This window comes from Vulpes vulpes, chromosome 9 (assembly GCF_048418805.1).
Source record: "Vulpes vulpes isolate BD-2025 chromosome 9, VulVul3, whole genome shotgun sequence".
NCBI lineage: Eukaryota > Metazoa > Chordata > Mammalia > Carnivora > Canidae > Vulpes > Vulpes vulpes.
This window is the reverse complement of record NC_132788.1, coordinates 88,411,670-88,437,517: the sequence shown is the minus strand read 5'-3', so window position 1 is coordinate 88,437,517 and position 25,848 is coordinate 88,411,670. Positions and strand designations below refer to the sequence as shown.

Sequence of the window (25,848 nt, the reverse complement as noted above, 5' to 3'; positions counted from 1 at the left end):
TCCCAAGTTGGGGCTGTTAAGATTGACTACACTGAGTCTGTAAGATGGTAGCAGCCACTTGAACTCAGGCTGCCACTCGAATTAATAGATCTGTTTTGTGAATAAGGCCAGGGAAGCAGAAACCAGAGCAAGTCTAGTCACTTCAGCTTTCCCATGGCCCACTGTGTGGGTGTATCCCTGGCAGTCCAGGACAGCTGACGAAGAAGGTATATTTGGCCAGTTTCATATCCATGTGAGTCTTGGCCAACCCCTCTCCCATGGCCCTATCCAGCTCTGTGTTTGAGACCATAAATATAGAAATGCAAACCCCTCAGATTCAAAGTGCATGGCTTCCCAATGGCAGGATGGCTGATAGAACAGCACACAAGAACTCCAGTGTAAGCCTCATGTGGATTGATGGGGGACCATGGAGTTCCATTCAGAAGCAGGATGGTGTTTGCATTTCTTGTTTGAAAAAGCTAAGTGGTTAAGTTTTTAAAACCTCATAATATGTGGTTACTTATATATCAGGAAAAAATGTTTAAGTTTCATCCCATTTTCATATATACTGAAGCTTTCACAGGACTTTATAATAAGGATAAAAGCAAAGTAAGAACCAGAATTCAATTATGAAAATATGGTTGTTGTTTTTATTTATTTATTTTTTTTAGTTCATAGCTTTTACACTGTTAGGCATGAAAATTGGTTAAAAATATGAAAAACCTCCAAGAATACATGGCTAGTACATATGAAGAATTTTCACACTTGCATGTTTTAACCCAATAATCCTCTTTTGTGGAAAGATTATAACCTAAATTGGTCAGTGACCTGCAATTTTATCTATAATGAGGAAAAGAAGAACCAAAATACCCACAATAGTAAAGTGGTGGCAAAAGTCATCAAAGTTCCAAAGGATAGGAAGCCATTATAAAATTGTGGTCAAAATGAAATTTAATAATATAATAAAATAAATTAGTTTTAAAATCAGAATGTAACATTTTATGTACATTCTGTTCTCTGTGTACATGTGTGTGTAAACATACAGATTTACAAAACAATACTGGAAAGAAACGCACAGGCATCTCTAATAGTGAGTATTCCCCTCTGAGTAAAGAACAAATATTTTGCTTTATTCTTGATACATTTCTGTACTTCTCAAACCCTGTTTGGTGAGCATGTATTTTTATAATTAACTAGTTATATTTCTAATAATAGTGAAGTAAATCCACTTAATAAATACATTAAATGGGCAAACAAGGCTTAGCCCAATAATTGTTTGCTGAGCCTAACTCACTCCGGAAACAAATGTAATACTGGGAAATCCAAGCTCGGTTTTATTTTATTTTTTTTAAGATTTTATTTATTTATTAGAGACAGACAGAGAGAGAGAGAGAGAGGCAGAGATACAGGAAGAGGGAGAAGCAGGCTCTATGCACGGAGCCCGACGCGGGACTCAATCCCAGATCTCCAGGATCACGCCCTGGGCTGAAGGCGGCGCTAAACCGCTAAGCCACCAGGGCTGCCCCCAAGCTCGGTTTTAAAAACACACACACAATTACATTGATTCTTGGTGCAGACAGCTCTGATCAGACAGTGGGCAGTTTATCAATGATGTGTCGTCCCATGGGAGAAATCTAAAAAGTACCTTTGTTTATCAAAACTCTTCTTTTTCCAACAGAAAGAGAAATCATCTCTGATCTTTAGTCAAAGGCCCCATCCATGAGATCCTTAGAGCAACACTGACCTGAGGCTCTGCAATCCATGGAAATGCTGGTGCTTGGTTGAACCCTGGGGGCTACCTACCCTACACACACCTCATTTAGAGGTGTGGCTTGTCCTACTTGCAGTTCAGTACAGGGCTGGTCAGAAGGAGAGGCTATGTGGACTTTTAAATGGGAAGAATAGAGCAGGTGAGAGTGACATTTGCCCCAGTTGCTATTTGGAGAGTACTATTCCTGCACAGTCCAGCCCTTTGTGGTGTGCACGCATGATGGAATGAAGCCATCCCGCTCTTAGGGCAGAGCAAAGACAGCCCATTTGTCCCACTGCAGGGTTGGCTGGAAATAGAGAGGAGGCCCTGCCCTGCCAGTCCTTCCTGGCAAACTTAGGCCTAGGACTCCATCATCCTGAGCCATGGTTTTCTTCTTATAGCAATGGGTGAAAACATTCCCTTTATAGGACTCTTCTGGGAAGCACACTAACAGAATGCCCGACCGGAGGGGAAGCTGGCCATGGCAAGAACAATACTACCTATCATGCTAGTAGTATATCTTGTTTAATAGAGACTGATTTGACACAAATACATTAGAAATGGTTTTGAAACACTGATGTATTCTGATGTTCAGAAACAAACAAAAGAAAAGTAGGCATTTTTGTAAAGTCAAAAACCAAGAATTGATTTAAAAATCCCTAGTATCTCCAAGCTTTCTAGTCCCAGACCTAATGTTCAGTGACTTAGGGATTCAAAGTCTTCTTTTAAAAATTCTCATGTATTTAAGATATGTGAATGCTTTCTACTAGTTATTTAAATCAAACAACTATAAAATAGGACTTTCTTGAGGTATTAAAATAATACAAACCTTACTCGTAACATTACTAAAATGAAACTGCCTTGTCTTTTGAAAGTCAGAGAAACATCAAGTAAAAACAGTGGAATTAAAAAAAAATTGTTTTCATTACAATTGTTCTTACCTCCTCAAAGAAATATATACATCCTTTTTCCTTCTACACAGAAAGGAAAGCAAAGGATTGAAGAGAGCTATTTCACAAAGCTGGTGAATTTGGCTATGACAATATTAATGTCAGTATGACTGTGTCAAGCCTAGGGACTTTCTTGAAGAGAACATCATAAGACACCTGATGTTCTGATTTCCTTGCTTCTAAATATCCTTCTCCAGAGCTCACTTATTGACCCAAGGGCGATCATGAGCTCACAGAACTGCCATTTTGAGGGTTCCTCTGTATTTATTGGTAGATTTAGGACAACTGTGTTCATCACTTGGCACACTAAGATGTGTTGCCTGAAAGCAGTATATGAGTCTGCCCTTTATTGGTCAAGCCCCTGGAGTATCATGTAGAGGACAACTGCATGGAATACCTCAATGAAGGAAAGAATTAGGGAACCTATAAACCGTAGGCTTCAATGAGAAAACCATTTATTTTGTGATTGCATTACTATGTTTCTATGAGTTCTATAGGAGAAAGGAAGTGGGAGAGAATTCACAGTAAAGAACACCATTCCAACACAGGGCTAATGAAAATCAGTACAATTCCATGACTCATCTGGAAACTAAATCTATGTCAAAATGTAAATCTAAGCCAAGTCTGTATGAATTCAATACCAAATCATTGTCAATGGTATTAGTCTGACTTTATGGGACCTCATAGGTAGAGATTTCCAGTGTGGCAGGTGTGTATGAAAATGCCATGAAATACTCAGGAGAAAACACACACACACACACACACACACACACACACACTATAGGCATAGCCTTGCCTTTCTTTATTCTTGGCATAATGTTTTTATAAACTATTCTAATTTTTGCTGACAGAATTTATCTACCTTATTGTCTCTGCCCATTAAAATGAAATTTTAATTTTAATGAAGCAACTGCCTTTAAAGCTTTTCTTCTAAACTGAGTCAGATATTTGTTGGTCTGGTCATAGCTCAGCTGCCTAATCCTTTTTCCAGTCATGATATTGGCTGGTCAGATCCCTGATTAATTGGTGTATATTCATTACAAGCCCAAATGTAGCCTAGTTCCATGAGAACTTCTGGGATGGCTTTGTGCGGGCTTTCAGACAACTCACGCCAAAGGATTCGACTGAAATGAACCTCTGGGGTTAAACCAGAGCAGTTGTGCAATCCTGCACAGCAGTACAACTAACAAGTTCAAAAACAGAAAGTTAGATGTTTATCCCTTCAAATTAACTGGAAGGATTTTGGAAAACCCAACCTAGTTTCATGAGGTAGAAAAATGTCAGCTGAAGGACTAATGCCATGGTATGGATTTTCTTTTTCCAGAAATGACTCACAAAATTGAACCACTTGCTGAGTCATGAGCCCTTGTGTGCTTGGATTGGACCCATCCATGTTTGCCCAGGCCTAGGATGCAGTAACTAATTTGGAGCCTGGGTACTTCTGAAGTATCTGCCCCTTCTTCCCTGGCCACTTCCTCTTGACAATTCCCTTCCCAGTGTGCTTTCTTCCTAATCTCCTTCCATATTCATGATTACGAAGACTGCTACCCTCCCCCCTTCCCTGCCAACTGATTTTTAATACATTTTGTTTAACTATTAAAGCCATGATGATCTATCATGGGATAAAGGAGAAGTATTTTTCTATTTTGTTTATACAATTCAAATGGAGAGATGGATGGAGTGTTCTAATTTAGTAGAGCAGTGGGGAATTCCAGAGCAACTAATGAACTCCTCTCCCCTCACCTAGAGTGGTTCTTATGAGAGTGTTTGTACTTGTTGGATGTGCCAGGCACTGTATTCGGTGCTTTACATCTATAATTCTACTTAACCCTCCCAAGAACTATGGAGGGCATTCCTACTTTAGCGATGATTAGTGTGGTTGCCTCTTTCATTGCATTCCAGGCTCCTTAAGGCAAAGCATGACATTTGTCTTTGTCCTTTACAGAAAAGAGGCTGAGGGCACAGTGATGGGGAGAAGGCCTGTAGCATCAAATGGGCCAAGGTCTAAATCCCCACCCTGCTGCTCCCTGTGAACTGGTACAAGGTACTTTGTGCTTTTATTTCTTCACCTACAATATGAGCCTGGGCATTTTGCAAGGTCTGTGTCACAGTTAAAGCTAAGACTATGTAAATATGAAAACATTTAAAATCACATCTAATAATTACAAGCTATGCTTGTAAATAGATATGGATAGATGGCTGGAAGCCAGATAGATGAATAGAAGGATGTATAAATAAAAATGACTCAATGAGGGAAAAAAATGACTCAATAAGTTTGGGTAACCTGGTCTGGGATTTAATTCCAGATGCTTCCATAGTTGATTCTCTTGTCTGTGCTGCTTCCCAAAGAAGTCATAGTGTTAAACTTAGCTATTATTATATGAACATTCTGTCCCTACTGGTGGCAGCAGCATCTAAGCACCAGCTTCTCAGAACCTCTCAGAGTCTCAGCACTCTAGCGTAGGCACAATATACACAGATACTAAATGAAGGAGCCATGAGCAAGCGGAGGTGCTGGAATATAAAAGGACAAGATTGTCCAAATTCTGGTACCAATTCTCTGTGACTCCTTTTTCCTTCTTGGACCTTGATTATCAAATAAATAAAAGGGAAGATTGGCATCAATTATTTCCGGGATCATTTGCTCAGCGCTTCCTATATACCAGATCTATGCTAAATACTATGGATAAAAAGAGGAACCATTCCCAGCTTCTGCCCTTGGAGTTTACAAGCCCTACAGAATTTTCAGTTTTTCTTCCAGCTACAGTGTTCAGTGACTGCTGTATTAACAGTTTGCACAAATTTGGTCCTAGATGGTATCTTAGGTTGTAGAGTAAATATGATTATCTTTGTAGTGAAGTTTGAGAACATCTGGTTCCCATTTCCACTTCGTTAGGGAAGGTTTTATGGAGGAAGCAACGTTTCAGGGGGTCTTTAAACAAGGGGAAGGTTTTATCCCAGGGCCCCAAAGCTCCAACAGTTGACTGTATTTTTAGGCATTTATTTGGGAGGTGTCTAAACCACGTTTGTGACAATATAAATGCTCAGCAATGATGGGGGGGTCCGTTATGTGTCATAGCTCATCGTGAGTATTAGCCAAAATCCAATGCCCTATGGTAATTTGTATTGTCATTATTTTGGGACATTCTTGAAATAAGCATGTTGTACCCTAATAAACAAACAAAGCAGTTTCCTCAAACAGCTTTCAGATAGGTTGATCTGTAATATTGTCTTGCCCATGGGTTCACTGATGTATATGTCCCTGGCCAAAGACCGCATCTTCCATCTGTCTAGATGATTACTCATAAAACATATTCCCTGTTTAATGACGTCTTTCAGAAATGCCGGGAAAAGAGGAAGCAACATAAAAAAATTTTCCTGAATAATAACAACTTTATTAGAAGAAAGTTATTTTGAGAATCTCATACAGATGTTCCAACATTATCCAGCACTATCACTCACAAAGTTGTCTTCAGGTTGTTAAAAAGAGAAAGAGAGGACAAACAAACTCAACAGTTGAGTTCATACAAGATACAAAGTTCAAAGAGGGAAATCTGTTTACTTTTGTATTTAGACAACTTAAAATACAGTAAATCTCAGAAGAATTCAGGGCCTTCAGATCTCAGATGCAAGTAATAATGATTCAGTAAGAAGCAGAAATTTCTTGGCTAACAGGAAATTGTCACTTATGGAGCATTCTCGAGAACTGAGCACTTTACCAAGACAATCAGATGCAAAGTGAGGGGAAATGTTACTTGGAAGATTTGCTTATTCTTATTTTTTCTTATTTTCCACTGCTACTTTGTTTATCCTTATATTATTTAGGATTCAAGCATCTTCACAATTGTTGAAAGATGCCAGAGCAAAATGAGAATCTAAACAATGGCTGGTGTTCATAAATTGCCTAGATTTTAAATGGGTAGCAGTTCATCTGAGCAGTATCATAAAAGGCAAACAATTCATACTGCTTACATTGAAAGAACCAGCTTTTCAATTAAAAATAGTAATGCCTGCTTTTACTAAACCTCTTACCATAAAGAACATCTAAAATATTGATAAGCATAATATGTTTAACTCAGAATATAAAACTTTATTCTCATAGCATTTTCATGTCAAAGTATTACCATAGTTTGTTTGAAGGACTAGTTTGATCTTTATGCAAAAAGATTTGAGTAGGATTATTAATATTATTTATTTTTTTAAAGATTTTATTTATTTATTCATGAGAGACACAGAAAGAGAGAGGCAGAAGCACAGGCAGAGGGAAAAGCAGGCTCAACTCAGGGATCCCAACGTGGGACTCGATTCTGGGTCTCCAGGATCATGCCCTGAGCTGAAGGTGGTGCTAAACCACTGAGCCACCCAGGCTGCCCTATTATTTATTTTAAGACATTAATATTAATTGCAGATATATGCTATTGGGTGATTTTATTTATAAAATGCATTCTGTAGTTGAAAGTTCATGTCAGTGTTCTTTTTCTTAAAATTTTCAACCATATAGAAAAGAGGTTTTTTTTAAAAAAAGATCAAAGATACACACCCAGATACACTACCAAAGGTGATTTAGAAATCTTTTGGATTTATTACTAGAACAAGCTATTCTTTCTTTCTCTTCTCATTTCAAAATGGCTTTTTAGGTTATTGAGCAAGTGTATTTTTAAACACACATGTATGTGTAAAGCCTTTCATTTAAAACTGACCACAATTGAAACAGCCAGTACATTTCATGATTATCACTAATAGCTGTGGAAATCTAAATGAGAGTAAAATTCACAGAATCTGATGGTGTTAACATCAGCCAAGCAGGTAATGCTGATACTATACACTGTTACTTTTCAGGCATAAGATGCACCAATAGGATTTAGTTTCCACGTTTCAGTGGCTTTCATTTGTTCTTCCTCTGGAAAGTGTGTGCATCTCCAGCAGGAGATGTCTCCAGGACAGAAAGTTAAGACCCATCATTGAGTGTGGCCCTTACTAGATTTTTCCACCTGATTTCCTTTTAATATTGAAGATAAGGGATGTTAGGGTGAGGGAAGGAGTGGAAGAATGGGGAGAGCGGCCAGAGACAGGAATTGAAAGGGTAGATGTAGAGGACTTTTTGGTCTGGGAATAGGAAGGAAGGTCCAGGGATTCGTTCCTGTGTAGTGTCTCTACATAGCCACATATTCTGCTCACACCCCTTTTCCCAGATTTGTGTTTCCCCACTGCCCTGCCTGGTGTTCTCACCAATTTGCACAGAGAGCTATACTGGTGACTTCCTACTGTCAACCCTCCCCTTGCCACAGAGTTTGAAAACTGAAGGACGTGCCTGCCATCTGTTCCCATCTTGTTCCCACTGCCCTCATCATATGCTATCAAAAGAATGGCCCTTAGGGATTCCCAGGTCATTGATAAACTTAAGCTCACGGAGAGAGGAAAGAGAAAACCTCCCCTTGTCACATTCTTAGATCCTACACACCTCAAAGGATCAATCTACTTTCAAAATGTGTCATCTTCTATTTAAAGATGTACATGGTGTGTTTTTTCATCTCTTGGTACTATTTTTTTTCCCTGTCAAGGTTACAGGATATTAACAGAACGGTGAGTTTATACAGCCTAGCTTTGCTCACACTGGGTGGAGAACTAAATGACATTGCCTGCCTTTTAAGTACATTTTAATCAGTAAGGCTATCCTCTGGAAAAGTCTCATCTCCCAGGACCTTGTGCCTGCAATTCATCCTAACTGCCACTAGATGGTGGCAGTGTCTTTTCACGGAGTGCAGGTTGGCGTTCATGCCAGGTGTTGGAAGGAAGACAGCAGAAACCCAGCTGTGTACTCATAAATTATGTACACATGTATAAAATATGTATTTGCTGTGGTATACATTATGGGATGTACTCTATTAACATAGTATGTTGATCGACTTTAATAAGAAAAGAAAAACATATAAACGTAAGAAGGGCAATATGTAGAGTTGGTGAGTTGGCCTTTGTTCCTGGCTTAGAGCCATTCTCTTCCTGAGCTAAGTTCCTCATTTCTGCACAAACTTCTGTTTGAGCCCAAGCCTCCAGGGCTGAGCAGTGATGGCAGGAGGCACTGCTGAAAACCACCTGTTGGCCCTCAAAGGGGCTGTCAGCCGTGCTGCCCTTAACTCGTTCAAAGGCCTTCTAAGCACCTGGCTCCAGCTTACCTCCTTTCTCTAACACTCAGCCCAAGAGGCCTCCAGCTACGGGGAACTCAGGGTCCCGCCACTGGTCCTGGCAAGCTTCCTGTGAGTGGAGGTGTGAGGGATGCAACATAATAGGTGTCTTTGAAAGGTAGGAGGCTTCCCCACGCAACCCTGTAGTCACAACTGGTCCCAATAGAAAGGGCCCTGCCAGGGCCCCAGCGGTGCCGGCAACCTGCCTCCATTCCTATCCTCTTTCCCGGCAGTTTTTTGCATCTCTGTCAGAGCAGACTCTGGCATTCTAGGAAAAGAGCAGGCTCTTTTCTCAAAGTAGGCAAATGTATATTCGTTAGGAAAGTTTTACACAAATTCCTCATGACAATAGTTTTTGTGCCATCCTAAAGAGTCCTCATTTCCTCCAGAATACTGCCCATTGCCATTCAGTGTTTGAGTACTTTAGGGTTATCTAAATTTCTTCCGTTGTGGAAAGGACACACAACCACTCATCTTAAGGTTGTTGGGACCATCTTCCCTTTGACCTTTCTTGCTACAGCAATAGTGTACCAAAATTTGTGAGTTGTACAAGGTACTTGGGGCCACCTCAGTGGGTATCTAAAGCTACCTAGATCATTTATGGTCAAGACTGACACTTGTGCAAGTTAGGATTCTTCAATTATATGAGTTACAAATCTAATCCATGCTTATTTGGGCAAAAAGAAAAAGAAAACATTGCCTCAGGGAACCCAGTAGTGGAAAACAGCATGGGTGGAATAGAGCTTAGGAATGAACGCATCCAGGGACTGGTTCCATCCCTCTGTCCCCTTCCTCACTTTCTCTCCCCCTCTGCTCCTCCTCCTCCATCACACATACACACAAACACACACACATACACATACACACACACTTTTCCTCCTGTCTCTGGCTTAACTTTATTTTCTCAGTCCCTTTTCTATGGGGAAAGGATTTGATTGTCAGGCTTATATTCTTATAGTCATCCACAAAGGGGAGTAGAGAGTTTTTCCTATTAGCTCCAGATGGGGAAAAAGAAACCTGCTCAGGTGGCCTGGGCAGGGGGTGTATGTGGTATGTGTGTGTGTGTGTAGTGCCCCAGTTGGCTCAGCCTGGGTCTGATGCCCAGTAACATACAGGATGGGAGAGGTTAGTTGCCAAGAGAACCTTGTGGAGGAAAGGGATGAAGGAGATTTCTCTAAAGAAAGGGGGTAATATTTAAAAAAAAAAAAGATTGGGGGGGGGGAGTACTAGACAGTTTTTAAAAGTGTCTCCTCCTTCATTGTTCCATTGATGCATATTCTTAAGTTTAAAGCAAATGGATGAAATTGCTCTGTAGCAGGGAACTTGTCCTGGCTGTTGTTAAACTGGTTTTCAGGAAGCATTCTGAATCTGTCACAAAAACCTTAATAGATATATCAGTAACTGTTGGACATTTTTATTTTCATCCAGGCTAGTCCTGAAGAAGATAGTTCCTCTGCTCATGTAACTAGAGCTACTGTGCCCACCACAGCCAGCTTTTCTCCCTCTGTCCCATTGCTTTTCTGTCTCCTCTGGGGGACTTGAAGTTCCTGGTGGGCAAGACCTGTGTCTCATGCCTAGTTATCTTCCAGCACTTGGCATGGAACTTGGCACTTAAGCTGATGCTGAAGGAGTGTTTACCAAGGGAGTCAATGTATAATAATGACTAGACCCACAGCCCACACCGATCTAGCACAAGTCTGATGGTTATCCCATCTGGGGCCACACCGGAGAGCTGTCCACATGGCCAGCTCGTGCCACTGGTGGGAAACTAATCAAGCATTAGGAGTAGAAGCCCTGGCACCACTGCATGTACCTCACACATGAATCCAAATGCATATTCATACAAGCCCACATGCATGATTAACTTGGGAAGCTGACAGGAAGCAGTCAATCTGTTGAGCAAGTTTGTGTTTTATAAACCAGATGTTCGGTATTATTATTCATCATTTCCTTTGATACCAGAATGGTCCCCATTATGTAGCATAGGAAATGAAGGATATGGAATAATATACACTTATTATACAACAGAGCGCCACAACCAAGCATCTCGGAGGCCTGTTCAAAGCCTGGGCAAAGGCAATTGAGTGGCAGTTCATTTTAGGATTCCCACTTGGACTTGAGTTAATAGGATTTTTCCCAGATGGACCATGGTGACCTCCCCCTCCCATTCCTACCCTTTGGAAAATGAACGTTGACTCTGTGTCTGCGTTTTTCTTGGAAGCCGCGGGTATGAATCATAAGCAGCTCTTGCCTCCACAGCCACTACAGGTTAGGGGGCCACAGAAAAGCAGGGACCCCCTGGTGGGGGGGACAAAGGGTGTCTGGCTGTGGTTGGCTACATAACTCCTGCTTGGTGGTCTGGACAAAGTGGCTTTGCCACCGGCTGCTATTTCCTATGGCAAGAGTACAGAATGCCTTTCGATCATAAAGTGCTCACAGTGCAAATTAACTTTCAAATTGATGTTTCTTCTCCATGAAACCTTCAAGATTCGCAGAACTCAGATCTCTGGAGACTGGGAGAGATGGTGTAGAAGCTGATAGGTGTAGAGAAAGATCTTAATGTCATGCATGTAGTATTTCCAGGCCCCACCAGCCCTTATGGCCATACTGGTGAGCTGTGCACATCAAGAAGGCTACAGGTTATGGTTCTGGCCAAGCCAGTCCAAATCTGGGCCAGAACTGCCCCGGGAGACAGTACATGTGCTCCCAGCATAGTGGCTAGACCGAGCTCACTGCATTTCCTTTGTTTACCAGAGGCTGGTTAAAGAATTGAGTGGTTTCAGTACACATGCAACATTATGGGGATTTTTTTTTTTTTTTTTTTGGTAAGGTAATGACGGGCTGTAATTACTTTTGGAATTAGCCTCTGATTGAAGTTTGATTGAAGTTGATACATTATTCTGGCTTAATATTTGGAAGTTAGTTTCCCATGATCTTGTATCTGTGCCAGAACAATTACCAGTGACTTATAACTGATTCTTACTGGTTGCAGGAAAAAGCTTCATTTCTCATTACTGTCAGTGGTATGTTTTGGTTTCATCCATGATACATGCTGGCATCGCTTGAAATTTTGATTTGAGTTGCAAAGTGGAAGTTGTCCAAGGTTATGGATCAGCTCAAATCAGTTTTCTGTATAGCATTGAAGATTAATCAAGGAGGTGGAATATGGGGAGATCTCTGATTCTAAGAGAGATGTTTACTATGGGTTGGTTCTGCCTTTGAAAATGACCTTCCATACACTCAGTGGTGGCCATTGGATACTTTAAGTATTTTTAGCAAGATGTTGGAACCATGTCTTCACAAACTGTCATTATCATCTCATGGTTAATACTATTTAGTTACTAATATTATGATGTGGTAATAAGTTTGTTTTCTTATTCTCTCACCCAAATTAGGCTGCCTCAAATAATAGAGGACATGATTGCATGTATATCAGTCAGGGCTCTCCAGAGTGATAGAACCATAGGAGATAGATACCTTATTTCTATCTGCAGGATATATATCCTATATCTGGAGTGGGGGGGCATGGAGAGGTTTATTATAAGGAATTGCATCCCATAGTTGTGGGAGCTGACACATCTGAAATCTGTAGGGTAGGTTGGCAGGCTGGAAATTCTAGCAGGAGGGGATGTTGCAGACTTGCATCAGAAGGCAGAGGGGAAGCAGAATTCCTTTTTCCTTCTGGGACCCGTTTTTTTCTCATAAAGCCTTGAACCAATTGGAGGAGACATACCTATATTATGGAGGATAATCTGCTTTATCAAAGTTTGCTTTTTAAAATGTTAATCACAACTAGAAAGATATATTCACAGCAACATTTAGACTAGTGTTTGATCAAAACATGAGGCACAATGGCCTGGCCAAGCTGGCACAAAAAATTAATCATCACACCACAAATTCCCAGTCCTTGAGTGAAGGTAAGATTCTTGCCTCATCTTGTTTGTCATGGAAGGATACAGGTCCACCTTGACAGAGACATAAACCTAACACATGGCCCTGCCTGTCTCTGTTAGGAGCTCTTCCCTACTCCCACAAGCTTCTCTTAAGCTAGTCAGTATTGATGGTAGAAGGGATTGCCCTATCATAATGATCCTTGAATTCTAATATGCATACTAATTATTAAAATGTTCAGATTCAGAGTGGGGCTTGGGCTTATTCATTTCTAACGCAGTCGTGCTGTTGTTCTGTGAACCACATTACAAGTAGTGAGGCTCTATAGTTTGAAGAATCTATTGGAAGAACAAGATAAGTGGGAGATGGACTGAGTTTAATAACCTTTTCACCAAAGGCCTGCCCGTCCATGGAGACCTCAGTCCATGTGGGCCCTTAAGGTTTAGAATCTTCTCTTTCAAATGCCTATTCCCAAGAAGATTGAGGGAACAGTACCTGAATTTTCTATGGAACTAAAGCTCTAGAGAAGTACTCACACATCAGAAAACACTATACGCTGAAGATAGTGGATTCTCACTCACAGATTGCTTCATTTGAGGCTAAAATGGGCTATGAAACCAGAAAGGATCTCTCTCCTACCATACTTGCCATGGTAACTTTGGTCCCTGTCAGAAGTGTCACATGCCTTAGCTCAGTTTGGACTCTGCCACTTACTGGCCATGTGACCTTGCAGGCATGGAAGAGAAACCAGCATCCTTTGAGTGCATCCTTATGCCAGGATGGAAGTTTCACATTTTTTCTTCAAGGCAACAGTGCTGGGGAATAATTGCCATTATTTCATTTGAGGATATGGAGGCTTAATAAATACAGTTAATAAAGATTCAAAGCTGAAAATTAAAACCAATATTGCCTTTGACCAAAGCCTACTGTGGTCCAGAACTCTGTTTCCCCACTTGTTACCGGGGCAGGGTAGAGTTCCTGTCTGTCTCCCAACACTTCATGAAAACCAGATGTGATGGTGGTGGTGCTCAGTGCATTTGTATGCAATTCAGATGGTTGCAGAAGTGCATTGTTTGCCATACTTCAAAGGTCGTTATTCTAGGAGAAATGTTTAGCTGCTTAGAGGTGATTTTTAGGGATCAGAGATAAAGTTATTTGTTGTATTTTGTTTTTTTGTTTTCTGTCTGGGACTGGCCATAGAAATGTGTAGAGGTACCAAAAGGTCTTGACTCAGCTACCTCGGGGAGAATAAATGATTTCAGATTTCATTGTTTCCAGCAGGGACAACTCATAAAACCCCTTATGCTCATGTTTTCTGATCCTCAATTTTCAGATTAAGGAGCAGCATCCATATCGCACATAAATGTCTGCAAAGTGAAAGGATAAAATCAATCTGTGGTCATAAAATGAAGTGAATCACTAAGATCCAAGGCAGGCTTTCTTTGAACCCAAATGGCTGAATGCAGTAACAGATTGGCTGGACCGACCGGTGGGGGCTGACTTTGTTTCCCCAGCCATGGACTGGGATCTTAATCTGCAAGTCATAGTAGAGAGACATTGCACTCTCTTCTAGGTGACTAGGTTGAGTGAGCACTGGTCTGTTCCCAATGGCCCTGATCAGGAAAGGATGAGATGGTTGAGGGCCGTGACCACCGGCCATCATGTGTGGTTTTCAAATCATTCCCAGGTAACTGACTTCTTTCCCCATCCAGCTGGCCGATGATCAGAGCCTCGTCCTGATGACCACGGTCGCCATGCCTGTGTTTAGTAAGCAGAACGAAACCGTGAGTACAGCAGCCATGCTCTGGTGTGATACTATGAGGATTGCCATTTCAGACATTCTCTGACTCAAGCTCTGGTGACATTATTTATGTTAAAGATAAGGGATCTATCAGTTTTCCATGTTGTTAGAATTCTGTTGTTAGAATCATGACATCGAGAATAGAAGAGAGGAATCCCAGCAAGTGTCATGTGACAGTATGCAGCACTTTCCCCAAAGTTAAGTGTGAAATTACCAGAGAAAGGAAAGACCCAGAGACAATCCTTGAGTGTGGTGGGATGACCCCTCCCTGATTTATATTGACCAACCTTGTGTTAGTTTCCTTGAGCTGTGGTAACAGAGGGCCACAAATGGAGTGGCTTAAAACAAGAAAGATTTATTCTCAAAATTCCAGTCTAGAAGCCCAAAATCATGGCATTGGATGGGCTGTACCTCCTGAGAAGGCCCTAGGGAAAGATGCTTCCAGTGCCCAGCTGCTCCTCATTTGTGGTATCTCTGCTTCCATCTCCACATGGCCTTCTCCTCTCATGAGTCTGTCTGTCCTCTTATAAGGATGCCAGTTGTTGGATACAGGGCCTGTCCTAAATCCAGGATGATTTCTCCTTGAAGTGATTATACCCTACTTCTAAAAAGGGTCACCTTCTGAGGTTTCAGGTGGGCTTGAACTGGAGGGAAACAATGGACAGTAGCAATTTGTGTCTTCTTCTGGGAGGCCTTTCTGACCCTGACAGTTTCACTCCATCACCCTGACTTTGGGAACTGGGACCCTCCTTGGAGGCCTATTCCTTCATCTTCTTGGTCCTTGGTTCCAACATGCTGCTACAAATGCAAGGGTTATTACGTCTTTCCCCTGGGCACCAAACAGCAGTATAAATTGAGAGAGCAGTTATGCTACGTCTTTCCTATAGAAGGAAAGCTTCCATAAAATAAACTGATTAATGGTTACAGTCCTTAGCTGCTGAAACTTTTGTGCTTGTTCCCATTAATTTTGAATTTTCAGGAGGGAGAAGAGATGGCTACTAGGGCATCTTTGTATGGGTGTGTGTTGAGAGCTACTGTAGTACCTGAGAAGCTACCATTTTTGTCTAGCAATATTTAGGGGTAGGGGGGATAGAAGAGGGGCCTCATAGAAATTTGGGTTAATCTTCAATCTCTAGAAACTTTGAGAAGGCACCAGATGGAGATCTATGGTGTGTTGGCTTCTCCCTCAGTTCTATTCCTTCCACCAAAGTAACTCACTGTTGTTGTTGTTGCTTACTGTTTGTTTTTCAACAGAGATCGAAGGGCATTCTTCTGGGTGTGGTTGGCACAGATGTCCCAGTGAAAGAGCTTCTGAAGACCATTCCCAAATACAAGGTAATGTGTCACCTAATTAATAATCCAGGACTAAACGTCCAAGATACCTTCACAGTCTGCCATAGTAGTAAATGAAAATATGATGGAGTAAAGAGGTGCCTCTATTCTCTTTCTGGTAGGTGCTTTTTTTTTTTTTTTTTTTAATAAGAACAGTAACGGTTTGAGAAGATCTGAGTAGGTCTACACATGCTGGATCTCTGGGAGTCTAAATATTTATGTGGGTCTATGCAGGTCCTACATCTCTGATGGTCTTCTAAACGAGTCCTAACTCATCCCAACCTGAGGACCCTCTAAAATGTGTTACTTCTTAGCAGGAACCCAATGAAACCCAAAGAGAAATTGTCTCTAACTCTATCATGAGTATTCCCTCTATCTTGGAAAATTAATACTTAATTAATTAAGTAATTAATTAATACCCTTGGCCAGACCTAACTCTACCTCCATGAGAACAGGCCTCCTCAGCTCTGGGTGCCTTCCCAGCTGTCTCCAGACTGGGGTGTGCCCCGTCTGGGGCAGGTGGGCACAACACAAGCATCCACCTAAAGCTGGTGGATGGCACTGCCACTGGGGTTGATCACAAAGTGGTGGCCAGTTGCCAAGAAGGTGACTGGTGACAGTAACCATCGTGGGGTCCTAAGGATGACATTGATTGGACTTATATCCTCTGGCTTCTCAAGGTACACTGTTGTGGTTAAATCAGCACTTTAGTGAAATCAGAGCAACGGATATACCAGGGCCGGCTTTCCATCACAACCAGGCTCCACGCTCCACTTCCTTTAAAGCAGTGTGGTCCTAACTCAGCCTTTGCTTGCCACCACCATCAAGCAGCATTGCCTTGTCCTTATGCTACCTGCTTAGGTTCTGAGCATGTCTTTTAGTGAGTGGACTTGCTGTTTTTCTTAATGAGCACCCTAACCCTGGCCTGAACAATCACGTGTGAAATCATAAATTGAGATGTGATCATTGTATTTTTCTGATACACAAGTTAGCCATGGGAGTGACATGACCTTTTAAAAAGATGACCCAGAGAGTTCTTGAACTCCCTATAGGAAACTCTAAGTTGGTCCCTGGTGGCAGCTCCACAGAAGAAAGTCATCTCAAGCCCCAGCAGAGCTGTGCAAACTGCCCAAGAGCTGTGTGTGTGTGTGTGTAAGTGTGGGAGGGCAGGGAGGGGCAGAGAGCAGCACTGCTCCCCGTTCTGAGAGGCATTCATTGGACTGGCATGCTTCCCCTGATTGCACAAGAGTTGAAAACACACCCGGGCCCTCTTTCCCCAGCACCGAGCCCACTGGCTTGCCCATCTCTTCTTTGGCCCACTGATAGATTGACAAGCGATCCCTTTGCCCTCACCAGGAGGCAGGCAAGCTCCTTTGGGCCAGGATTCTGAGATTGTTGACTGGCTAACAGAGCCCCCTTCCTTACCACCTCCTTCTCGGACATGCTGAGCCTGATTCTCCACCGTTGTGAGGGGCTCATGGTCCTTCTGAGCTTCAGAGGAGGAAGATAGGGGTTAGTGCTCTGGAGGAAGATACACTGGGATCCCAGCTCCATCACCAAGGAGCTCTGAGTGGACAAGCCTCTCAAATCTTTAGTTCTTCTGTCCAGTGGTGATAACAATAACTCATAAACTTGCATGCTCATAAACTTGCATGAAGAATTGACCATTATTATTAACTGGGAACAATGGTTCCACATTGATCAAGGGAACCAGTATGACCCACGGCCTCCTGGCCCTCTTCTTTGTGAGATGCTGCCAGCATAGTGCTGTTGACAGCTTCCCCATGCCAGGTTCAGGCACCCGTGGGCTTCACATCCACTGAACCCTTGCTAAAGTAGAATGCCCAACAAAACAATGTGTGAACCCGATGACTAGGTGACCACACTCTGGGATCCTCTGCCATTTAAAAATAGGGTGTTCTAGGAATTTTGAAAGCCACGAGGAAAGGTTTATAATACAAGGTCATATGCAGTAGGCAGTTGACAAGGACAGACTTACCTTTGGACAGAGGGTCAGGATAAGAGCAAGCCAGTGGCTCAGCCCAGTCAGCAGGCATCCCAACAAACTCTTATCTGAGCAAGTCAGCTGAGCAGATGGAGGCAGCCAAAATAATCAGGTTGTCCCTCAGCGGGTTGGAGGCAAAGTGAGGGATGCATAAAATGGCTGTTTACAAAAGCACCATTTTGTGGTACCAGACGGTGTCTTGTGGCATAATATTAGCAAATAACATTTGCCAGTCCTCTGTGCTGTGCAGAGTGCATTACACACATCATGGTACCAGCTCCTCCTTTGATAAGTGAGGTGCTATCATATCCATTCTGCTCATAAGGAAACTCGGGTTCATGGGGCTTCTGTTCACAGAGCTCAGGGCCATATAAGTAGGAAGTGGTGAGTGTGATTTGAGCCTGGTCTGTGTAACTCCTAGATCCATGTGCTTAAGGAATAGAGTATCTAAGCCATTCACATAACACTTCATGATTTGTTGCCATGCTTCTGTACCATCTGTACCATTATTTGCTTAATAGTTCATTTGTAAATCAACTCAAAACTTTCTTCACGTAACTACATTTTAATAGGAAACACCATATCACCATTTTCAAAGAAAAGTCAGTGTCATCAGTCACTTTAGAAGGATTGTAAAAAAAAAAAAAAAAAGAAAAGAAAAGAAAAAGAAAGAAATCGTGTTAAATGATTGCTTGATAATCTAAGGTTCTGAACTTGAGGTCTGTTCTCTCTTTTTTTCAAGGTAATATGAAAGGCAAGTGTTCAAGATATACTAAGTGGAAACTTTCTTTTTTATATAATTGGAAGGATGGAAGAGATTTAAAAAGAGCTGGCTCTCACTAGTGATCCTGGTTAGTAAGTTCAATACCAGGTCCACATGCCACCTAAAATCATCTTGCTCTATACTCTGGTTTTGTTTCATTTTTGTTTTTGTTTTAAGAAAGTAAAACAGTGCGTGGGAAGATGATGGACAGCTGAGGAGTTAGCACCATGGGGATTGTTCAGCCTGGGGCGATGCCTTCTGGGGCTTCTCTCAGCATGGACAACAGCACCCTGGCCACCATCCATGAGCCCCTGGCCACCCCTACACAATGGCCCAGTCTTCTCAGAGTCCCCAGAGGGTCTGACTCTTCCACACACTTTTTGTCTGGTCCTCAGCACCTGCTTGAAACTTCTTTGAATAAGCAAGTCATCTCTGTTCCCATATTCTCATGCAATTTAGCTGATAAAATTAGAAAGCCACCTTTATAACAAGAGGAAATGAACTCTAAGCTAAAATGTGTCCAGACTCACAAAAGGTGAGTGCTAAGCCTCCTTAGCAAAAGAATATTCCTGGTTGGGCTGAGATGACAAAGGCCCTTTGTCCTCCTGCCACCCTGGGCCTCTGACAACCAGCTTCATCCGCCACCAAGGCTTTTACAGTTGGGAGTTAAGTTTCCAGAGGCATGATAGGACAGCTGGTTGATCCAAACCCACATAATCAAGTGGTGGAAATTCTGTAGCCCCCACTCCCAGAGATGGAAAGCCATGGGAATGAGGGAGGGATTTGAGGCTTCTAAAGATAGTGAACCTTACTTTTATTGAAATCCCCAAACCCAGGTGCCCAGAATTACTAGCTCAGTGTTAAGAAAATCAGCCCATCTTTAGAGAATGTTTCCAAACATTTCTTAAGCCTCTTATTTCCTATGAGAAGATGTAGGATCCCTAGTAAAGGGCCACTACTTGATATATATACCCAGCAATCCAGATGGTAGGAACATGATGCAGAAGTGATAATGATGGCCCTACGCATCTGTTTGTCCTCAGTTTCCTCTCTCAGGCAATGTGCTGAGCTCTTTATAGTATCATCTCCCTTAATAAGAGGTGCATGCTGCCATCACCCCCACTTATAGCTAAGGAAACTGAGGCACCCAAAGCTTAAATAGCATGCCAAGTCTCACAACTAGCAAGCCAGGATTTTAGCTGCTATTACCCTAATGCCATTAGGAATAATAAATGGCAATAATAATAGTCGTAGGTGAAATGATAGTTAAAATACTAAAAATAATATGAGTTAAAATAAAAGAAGACAATAAAACATTCACTGAGCTTTTTATTGTGTGTTTGGTATGGTAAAGGGGCTTTAAAAGGCCCCATTCCCGTTAAATCATTATTACGCTCCCCTGAAGTGGGTATCACTTGGCCCCTTTCTTAGTTGAAGCCACTTAAAGTAATCTTCTCAACACAACTCAGCTCATCAAAGGTGAATGAAATAAAGTCTAACAATAGAATGGAGGAAGCTCGGCTACAGAAAACTAAGCAGCAGCGCCTGAAGTACATGCATTTCTGCTACATGCTTTCCCAAGGAGCAGGCTGGGAAGTGTAGATACAGGTCTGACACACCTGAACCTGAGTCAGCCTTCTTCTGGTTCCCACAAAAAGACTTGGGAAAGGGGGTGCACGGCAGCCAGGGACAGTCACGGCTGAACAGGCTTCTCTCATCCAGAGCAGAAGAGCTCCAGGGAGCAGTGTGGATCACACCTTTTCCCCCTGATTAACACCTTGGAAAGATGAGTCAGCTCTTGGCTCTTGGGGTTTTCCCAGAAGATAGAATTCCTTATTTTCCCTTAGCTTCGTAGATTTTCCCACAAGCAATCAGACTTCCTGTAATTTTTATTAAGAATTCCAGACACCCCAGCAATAACTTCCAGACACCACAGCCTCTGTTAACATAATGAGCTATTTTATAATTGGGTTCACTTCATTAGCCCAAAGGCTTGCACTTGGAAGGGAAGCGCCTCCTTCCCTGGGGTGTTGGACCACGAGGCTCCTGGCCTCCAGGAGAGCATGCTTCAGGACGAGGGCCCTTTTGGCAGCCCCAAGTGCTGGAGGGCTTTGTGTTTGATTAGTTCCTATTACTCCATGGGACTGCACAGTAGAATGGACAGGAAGACCAGTTCTACTTTAAATGAACCAAAAATTAGAGATTTCATTGGGATACCGGTGTGTGGCCAAGAACAAGGGTGGACATTGTCTTACTGTAAGTTTTTGGTTTCTGAGAGGTTCATCTGCAGAATGTGTTTGGAGGCTTACTCACATCCCTAGTAGGTTATATCCACATGCCATCAAACAAGCAACAAAACATTGGAAAGGATTTTACCCTGATAGTTTCTGAGTGTCGGGATGACTTTCTCAGGCAGAGCTTTGCCAAGGACTGACTGTGGACCTGCTTTGGCACATCACCTTTCCCTTTTTGGCTCATTTGTCATATTTACTTTAGTTCAAACTTTAAAGATGATCTAGACGATATTTGGGTAAAACAATGAACGTCTTAAATATTCACAAACCTTACTGGAGCACCTGCCATGGGTCAGATGTTATGCAAGGGGCTGTAGAAGGCAGAGGTGAGTGAGATGCTCCATGCCCATAAACAGCCCATTGTGATGGAAGAGGCACTGTCTCATTGAAAACAAGGTAGAGGAGAGATAGAACCAGCTAGGACTAAGAGGCAGAGAAGTAGGTGTCACATTTTTATGCATTAGGGTGAAGGTAGTAATGGAAAAATTCTCAGGGTTTTATGGAAACACGGTATGGAAAGGAGGGAGCAATGAGCAGAGTCAGGAGAAACTTTTTATAGGACATGATCCTGATGCTGAGCTTATAGCATGAGTGAGAATTAGCTGGAAAAGATGGGAAGGAAGGAGAGGTGCTCTAGACAGCTGTCATATATGAGTTAGAGGTGTGGGTGGGAGAGAAGAATGGGGGGGGGGGGGTTGTTGTTACTGCCATGTGCCTTAAGATGCAATGCATGGAAGGAGGTGGAGATGGGTACTTAGGCAGGGACCAGGCCTCAGGACACCTGATGGATAGACGTATGGTTTTTATCTTATACATGAAAGTGGTCTTTAGTGGGTTTTACCCAGGGGAGCTACAGGGTCAGAGTTGGTTTTGACCTTTATAAATCTGGAGGATGGCTTTGTTGGGGCTCCTATTTGAGACAGGAAAAACAGTGAGGACCATTGTGGAAATCTATTACATTAAATCTACCTGGATGGTGGGGGTGGGGAAGCAGTAATGAATCTGAGCAATTTCTGCGAGATAAATTAGTGATTGTTTGGATCAAGAAGCTGGGGATGAAATAAAGAAGTCCAAGGCTGATGCTCCAGTTTCTAACTTAGGATTCTGGGTGGGTAGGTGGTGCTCCCACAGAAAGAAAGGAGCAGAAAGGGTAGCATCCACCATGTTGGGCTGGGTGGGTCTGAGGCACCTGGGGGATATCCAGGTAGAGATGCCCAACACACAGTTGGACACTTGGACCTGCCAGTGAGGGCTGAGGCTACAGCTGGAGCACAGAGCTGGGGATCAGCAACATCCAGGTACTTGCCAAAGCATATTGGGGGAGAGAGCTTAAGTAGACAAGGGGCCCTGGGAATACAAGCTTGGGGGAAAAGAGTGCTTGAGAGTGGGCAGAAGATGAAGATCTCGTGAAGAGAAGGATACCTGGATGTACAGGGCCTGGAAGCTGAAGGAATAGAGTGTCGGGAGGGAGGGCAATCAGCTAATACAACCCAGAAGATTCAAAAGAGCTTTCTGTAGGGTATAGTCAGCAATCAGGTGGCCACTGGCCACAGTCAAGAAGGGAGTTCTGTTCTGGTGGCATCTTGGTGGGAGGCAGGGGCGCAGCAAAGGCAGATTCCAGTAGGCGGCACTGATGGGCAGGGGGGAGGCAAGGATGGCAGTCGGACAATGAGTGGAGGACACTGGATGGGAAGTCAGTTCAGCCTTTGCATTCCAGGGAAAGAAGCAGAGTTCAGGTCAGCTGGGTGTCATCTATACTCAAGCCTGTTCCCTTCATGGTTTTCTGCCTCCTCCTTTTCTTCTTTCTTCTTTCCCCTTTCCCTGTTCCTCTTCCCTCCATCCCAACCACCAGTTTGACCACATGGCTGGCCATCACAGCCTTGGCTATCATGAAGCCTTATATTCAGGTGGGGAGGCAGGCCTGATATAATCAAAGGCCTTGCTTGACAGATGTCTTGATTCCTTATAATCAACTTTACAAATAATAATTATCATTTTGAGTGGTACTCTACAAGAAGCATAGAGTATGAAGAGAACATAGATGAAGAGTTATGCCTTCTTCTGAGTATTACTTCCTAGAAGCAAACCAAGAACTGAAGTAAGGTGCATTAGAAGGCACTGAATATATCAGCTGACCATAAAATATCACCTGTTTGGCCGAATTTTGAGTTTGCATTTCCAATCGAATACCTCTTTTGCCCTTAATGGAAAAAAGTCAAACTCTCTGAGTCCTTTTTGACCCCTTGAGTCTGTATTAAACTGGGACATAATAATGGTAATTAATGCAGTGTTGACTGTGTCTGACATTTTTCCAAGAGACAAGATGAAAGAGACGATATACATCTCAAAGGATAGGAAATCTCTGGTTTATCTTTCACAGCATAATGAAATATACTTTATCATTAGAGTCTTGTAGAATCTTATTAAGATTGGCTGTGCAAGGTAACTCCAAGAGAAAAATGTCTGTTGCCCTTGACTACCACATGCATATTTGCTTTATGTAATGCAAGGGAAACTTTTAATTGTTGGTGTTAAATTCTCTGAAGTTAATTCCACATCACCTTGACGTTAAGCTAACAAGCAGACAGGGTCATTCTTGGTTTGTAAACTCTGTTGTCTGGATCATTTAATAGTATCATATTCAAGAATGTGAGCAGCAGAGAATTTGAAAGAAAAGGAACAGTGAGGGCTCAGAACTATAAAATCACTTGTTGGGAAAAAAAATAGAGGAATTTTTTTCCCTCTCCCCTTTCACTACTCTGGCAAAAGTGGGTTACATTTTCTTTCTTCAGAGAGAGAGAGAGAGAGATCAGTATGAGTTTTATGCCAGGGGCCATTTTAATACATGAATGATTTGTAGGTAAATTTATTGTAGCCAATGGGTGCAGTCAACTGTGTAATAGAAATATTGTCAAAAAGCCGGGATTATTATTTAAATAAGTGCAGTGTTAAATTTGATTACATACTTTTTAAAGCTAATAAAACATTTCATTGCTCTCAAACTATTTCCCATAGTCCCATTTAGTCAGAAAACATAAATTAAGTGAGGCTCTGCATAGAAAATGACCCAGGCTTTGTGTCGATGGAAGCATGCATGGAAAAGCTTGGCAGCCTCCAAATTTAAAGACGAAAGGATATAAAAGGAGTTGGCAGGCTCCTGTCTGGGCTGGTGGGGACACTTTCATCCTTAAAGAATTATGGAAAATGACTGCCTAGTGCGTGCTCGAGATGGCCCCTATGGGTGTGTACTTGAAGAAAGTCTAGATGTGAATCAGAGGAGGCCTCCTCTTCATTCCTCATCATGGGGTGACGGAAGACACCCAGGTTGATAAAACTGTTTGCTTCAACAGAGGGTCTTACTAGAAACATCAGCTACTTTATTTAAAAGGAAAAAAGGAATTGTTTTTGTTTTAAATAAATCAAAGTAAGGCCCTTTGATGCCAACATGGGGATGTGACATTTTAAATTGTGCTATTTGCTGAGCTTATCCTGTGACAGGTCTTCATTTCTACCAAATGTCAAGGATCAATGCCTTGCATTCATTTTAATGAAATATTGTGCTGATAAGGGTTATGAATGCCAAGTTTAAGCTGTAAATTACTAAATGTCGGGCTGCTTTATGCTTTGTGAATTCACCAGGGAGCCAGCTAATGAAGGTTTCTTTCTCACTTCTTCTTACAGTTAGGGATTCACGGTTATGCCTTTGCAATCACAAATAATGGATATATCCTGACGCATCCAGAACTCAGACCACTGGTAAGAGAAATACCTATTTCTGTGTTTCTCCTTTTACGATTTTAAGAGATTTTCGTCAGTTCTACAGTGATGACACTTTTGCAGCAGCGTTTACTTTCAAAGTTCAATTTATAGGATGGTCTCCTAAAGGCTGTTTTAATAGTTCATAGCTAGTATTCTGATACATAATAAATAAGTAATGTAGGATACATATATTTACTATCATTCTTTTATCTATAAATCAAAATATATCTATATGCATTTATTTATTTCATAGCTGCCCACACATGCAAAAAATTTATTTCTAGACAGCTGGAAACCCATCATAATGGGTACCTTTATATAACAAATGGTCTCCCATACTCCAAGCCCGACTCATTGCATAGTTACGTTGAACACAACAAATTAGACCCCGGATCCCTGGAAATTCATCACAGTGTGATTTGCCCCTGAATTCCATGCCCTAAGCCCAGTGTCTCCAATATTGAAGATATTCAACAAAACCTGTTTTTTTTTTGTTTCATTTGAACAGTTGAGATTTTCTCCATTCCCTGCCTGAGCCATATCAGGCTCAGGCAAACAATGCTACTAGCATTGTTTAGTGACCTGATGTGTAAACCATTTTCCTTCTGGAGTGGGGCCAGGACAAATCCAGGACAGCCCATCATGTCCCTGTCCACTCTGATGCCTGGGGAGAGGCTGCCTGGAGCACTGTGTTGAGGAGGAGTCTGAAGGGCAGCCAGGCTCCTTGGGTGGGAGGCGATAGGCTGCCCGGTGGATTCTGGAGGGCTGTTGGTGGTGAGTACATTTGCTATCTCTGGAGTAGTTGCCATGTGTTGAAAGAAGGATAACCCTTTGGGTTTGAGTGTATTTAGCTCATTTTATAGAAGATATAAAGTCATAAAAAATAATATTGTGAACTCTGTCTCTGAGAGTTAGGAAAGTGTATGTGGTTTTCTATAGCCACACACACCTGGGTTTGCTTGCACTCATCTGCCCCACACATCCTTGTTTCTTTCATCATGGTCAGAAAATAGTGGCTCAGTGTCTGCTGGCAAATGTTTGTTTGTGCTGCATTGTGGGGACCAGTTTGCTTCTTACATCGATCATTGTTTAGAGAGAGTTCATGTTTGAACGGCATTACCCAATTTTGCTCTAATTGCCCT

The 25,848-nt window shown here is 42.2% G+C and overlaps 1 protein-coding gene across 2 annotated transcripts in view; it reads left to right on the top strand.

The window, feature by feature from the left end:
* CACNA2D3 (calcium voltage-gated channel auxiliary subunit alpha2delta 3) overlaps positions 1-25,848 on the top strand; it is an 833,608-nt gene that overhangs the window by 603,259 nt on the left and 204,501 nt on the right. For both annotated transcript variants that reach the window (XM_072720752.1, XM_072720750.1), the window contains 3 exons: positions 14,465-14,536; positions 15,808-15,888; positions 24,629-24,703. In XM_072720752.1, coding sequence (XP_072576853.1) covers positions 14,465-14,536; positions 15,808-15,888; positions 24,629-24,703 — 228 coding nt within the window. The remainder of the gene's footprint in view (positions 1-14,464; positions 14,537-15,807; positions 15,889-24,628; positions 24,704-25,848) is intronic.